Below are 2,945 nucleotides of genomic sequence, written 5' to 3' on the forward strand. Positions count from 1 at the left end.
TTGTGGGGAAATGATAAACACATCTCTAGCACGTTTCTACTTAATTTTGGCCGTTGTTTTCATTTGATTTATTCAAATCGACGATCAAAAATAAATCAGTGTTAAAAAACTTAAAATGATGTGTGAAAATCACATCCGTTGTTTGTTTTAGTTTGGGCTTCATTTTTGAAAAGAATATATGAAAAGTAAAAAGAAATGTATGGATTGCACATCTCTTTTTAAAATTGGTTTACTCTTTTGGGCTTAATAAAATTTTATTTCAAAAAATGAAAAAAATAAAAATACCAAAATACCGAAGATATTCACTGCCGGCGGACAATGGCACCCATGAACTCGGCACCTCTTCTTCTTCGGCAATCTCTCCCGCCAATATCGTCTCCATTCGAAACTCTGAAACCGAAAACTCCACTGCCAGTGCACAATAGCACGCTCGGCGCACGAACACCTGCATATTCACCTTGTTATATAAGAGTTTGCACTGGTAAAACAACCAAAAGAAGTGGAAGTGGAAGTGGAAGAGGAAGCAGAAGAAACCCAGATGACTACCATGCCACTCTCACAGCTCTCAACTCCAAAGGCCGATTTCCCAGAAAATCCCTCGGCCAGGTTACTCATTTCCTTCTCTCTCTCTCTCTCTCTCTCTCTCTCTCTCTCTCTCTCTTCCCCTTCCCAGAAAATCAAAATTTTCTTTCTTTCTTTTCAAATTTTATGTTTGGCTGCTGAGAAAATGTATGGAATTGATACGATTTTAAGATGTGGGTTTTGTTCCAATTATGTTTTCGTATATGTATGCCAAAATTTATTGTGTGTAGTAAGCTAGAAAGGGTAAGTAGCATCTGATTTGTTATAATATATTTGGTTCTGAATTTATTTAGTTTGTTAAATTTTGGTGTATTTGCAGCATTATATGTTGGACTCTGAGATCAACGATGAGCTCACTGCTGCGGCCGATGTTGGGGAAGGTGATGTGGTGTTAGAAATTGGGCCGGGAACAGGTTCTTTGACTAATACTCTTATTAGTGCTGGTGCAGTTGTGCTCGCAATCGAAAAGGTTGTGTTTGTGTGTGTGTTTCTTATTTCGTATGCAATGGGTCTTTGAATTTGAAATTCTGCAAAAAGAGTGGTATTTGTCGCAATTTCAAATTGTTTTGGTGTTGTGTATTGATTTGGAATAATGTTTTACGTGCTTTAGGATTCACACATGGCTACTCTTGTGAGTGAAAGATTCGTGCAGACTGACCGGTTGAAGGTAAACCACATTTTGTTCACAAATGTCCTCAGAATGTTATATTTCGTCGAGCATTCTAGAGGACCTTGGTAGTAGTACATTTCTAAAAGTACTCCTGATCTGGAGCAAGATCCTATGAATTCTGGACATAATGGAATTTAAATGTTTATGCTACTCCTTATGTTTACCGCTGATGCCATTGTGAATAGCAACTCAAGTTCTTCAACTGAAACCTGTAGGTTTTGAATGAGGACTTTGTCAAATGCCACATTCACTCACATATGTCGTCCTTATTGGGAAGTATAGAGCCATCTGGTCCAAATTCAAGACTTGCAAAAGTGAGAACCCTGCTTGATTGCCTTAGAATGAATTTGACTTCCTAACGACCTGCTAATTTCTCAACGATGCATGCTCAAATGAAAACAGTTAGTCTTTTTACATGTTTACAAGTTTACAAGAATCTAAAATAGCTCATTCTCTTCATTGCAGGTAGTCGGTAATATACCCTTTAATATAAGTACAGATGTTGTCAAACAACTTCTTCCAATGGGGGACATCTTTTCTGAAGTTGTTCTCTTACTCCAGGTAGGAATTCTTTATTAATCTATGATTGTAAAGGTTTTGGTTTTCACTTAAATGTTATCTGGATTATATATCTCATCCGAGCATAGCATGAAGCTAAAAGCTTTATAGGATAGGGAAATGAGGGATAGTAATAAATTTGGATCTTTTAGGGCAACTCCGGGTTTGAGTTGTGGAAACAGCCTCTTTGCAAAGCAAGCGTAAGGCTGCGTATGGTAGACTTTCCTTCCCCCCAACCCTCGCAAAGTGGGGAGCCTTGTTGGCTTGGGGCCACCCTTTTAGGAGTGGAACAAATCAAACTGGATCCATAGACTTCTGAATCTATGGATCTGATATGGGTCACAATTTGGTTCCTTCCATCACTATAATGGTAATGTTATTTCAGGAGGAGGCAGCTTTGCGCTTGGTGGAACCATCTTTGCGGACATCCGAGTACCGGCCCATCAGTATCTTCGTCAATTTCTATTCAGGTATCTCTATCTTTGTATTTAAGTTGTACATAGTAGGCTATTGATCATTTAATTTAATTAAATTTTACTGAAAGACTGAGATGAGTTAGACTTACAGTCTGATACATGTCACGTTATTCCTCCTTTAACCACTGTTGGTAATCGAGTATTAGTATTCGAGGAGATATACAAGATAACAAGGAGAAGACATCAATGTTTGTTACTGAAGAGTTCTGGCGCCGTACCAAGTTACTTTCAAATTATTCACATATTCTTTTTTCTGACCTGGTTTCTGTTTGTCATTTCCCTTTTCAGATCCTGAATTCATAATGAAGGTCCCAAGGACAAAATTTTTTCCTCAGCCTAATGTAAGAATTTATAATCCCATAAGAGGAAAAAATTATGCCTTCTAACGATGTCGATTGTAATTTGCTTGATGAATTGAGAACATAACAGACCAATTTATTTTTAAAAGACTTAAACCGAATAGTAACTAACCACAAATGCAGATTGACTGATTTTGCTTATGTTGCAGGTTGATGCTGCCGTTGTTAAATTTAAACTGAAGCAACCTGTAGACTACCCCCCAGTTTCCTCTACGAAAAGCTTCTTCTCAATGGTTTGTTCAATTTCTGTAGTCGGTATCATTCTTTTAGACTATCATTACAGATTTTCATTGCATTAAG

The 2,945-nt window shown here is 37.5% G+C and overlaps 1 protein-coding gene across 1 annotated transcript; it reads left to right on the forward strand.

Annotated features, from left to right (window-relative positions):
- Positions 1-257: 257 nt before the first annotated feature.
- On the forward strand, positions 258-2,937 carry LOC125480859 (ribosomal RNA small subunit methyltransferase, chloroplastic-like; the record flags this gene model as incomplete). Its single annotated transcript, XM_048592060.1, has 8 exons — positions 258-606; positions 902-1,051; positions 1,193-1,249; positions 1,468-1,566; positions 1,718-1,813; positions 2,196-2,280; positions 2,575-2,627; positions 2,795-2,937. Coding segments are annotated over exons 1-8 (971 nt in total), but the record flags the coding sequence as incomplete, so codon positions are not given.
- Positions 2,938-2,945: the final 8 nt, after the last annotated feature.

This window comes from the organism of the source record quoted next, unplaced genomic scaffold (assembly GCF_019419815.1).
Source record: "Pyrus x bretschneideri cultivar Hongxiangsu unplaced genomic scaffold, Pyrus_bretschneideri_v1 Contig362, whole genome shotgun sequence".
NCBI lineage: Eukaryota > Viridiplantae > Streptophyta > Magnoliopsida > Rosales > Rosaceae > Pyrus > Pyrus x bretschneideri.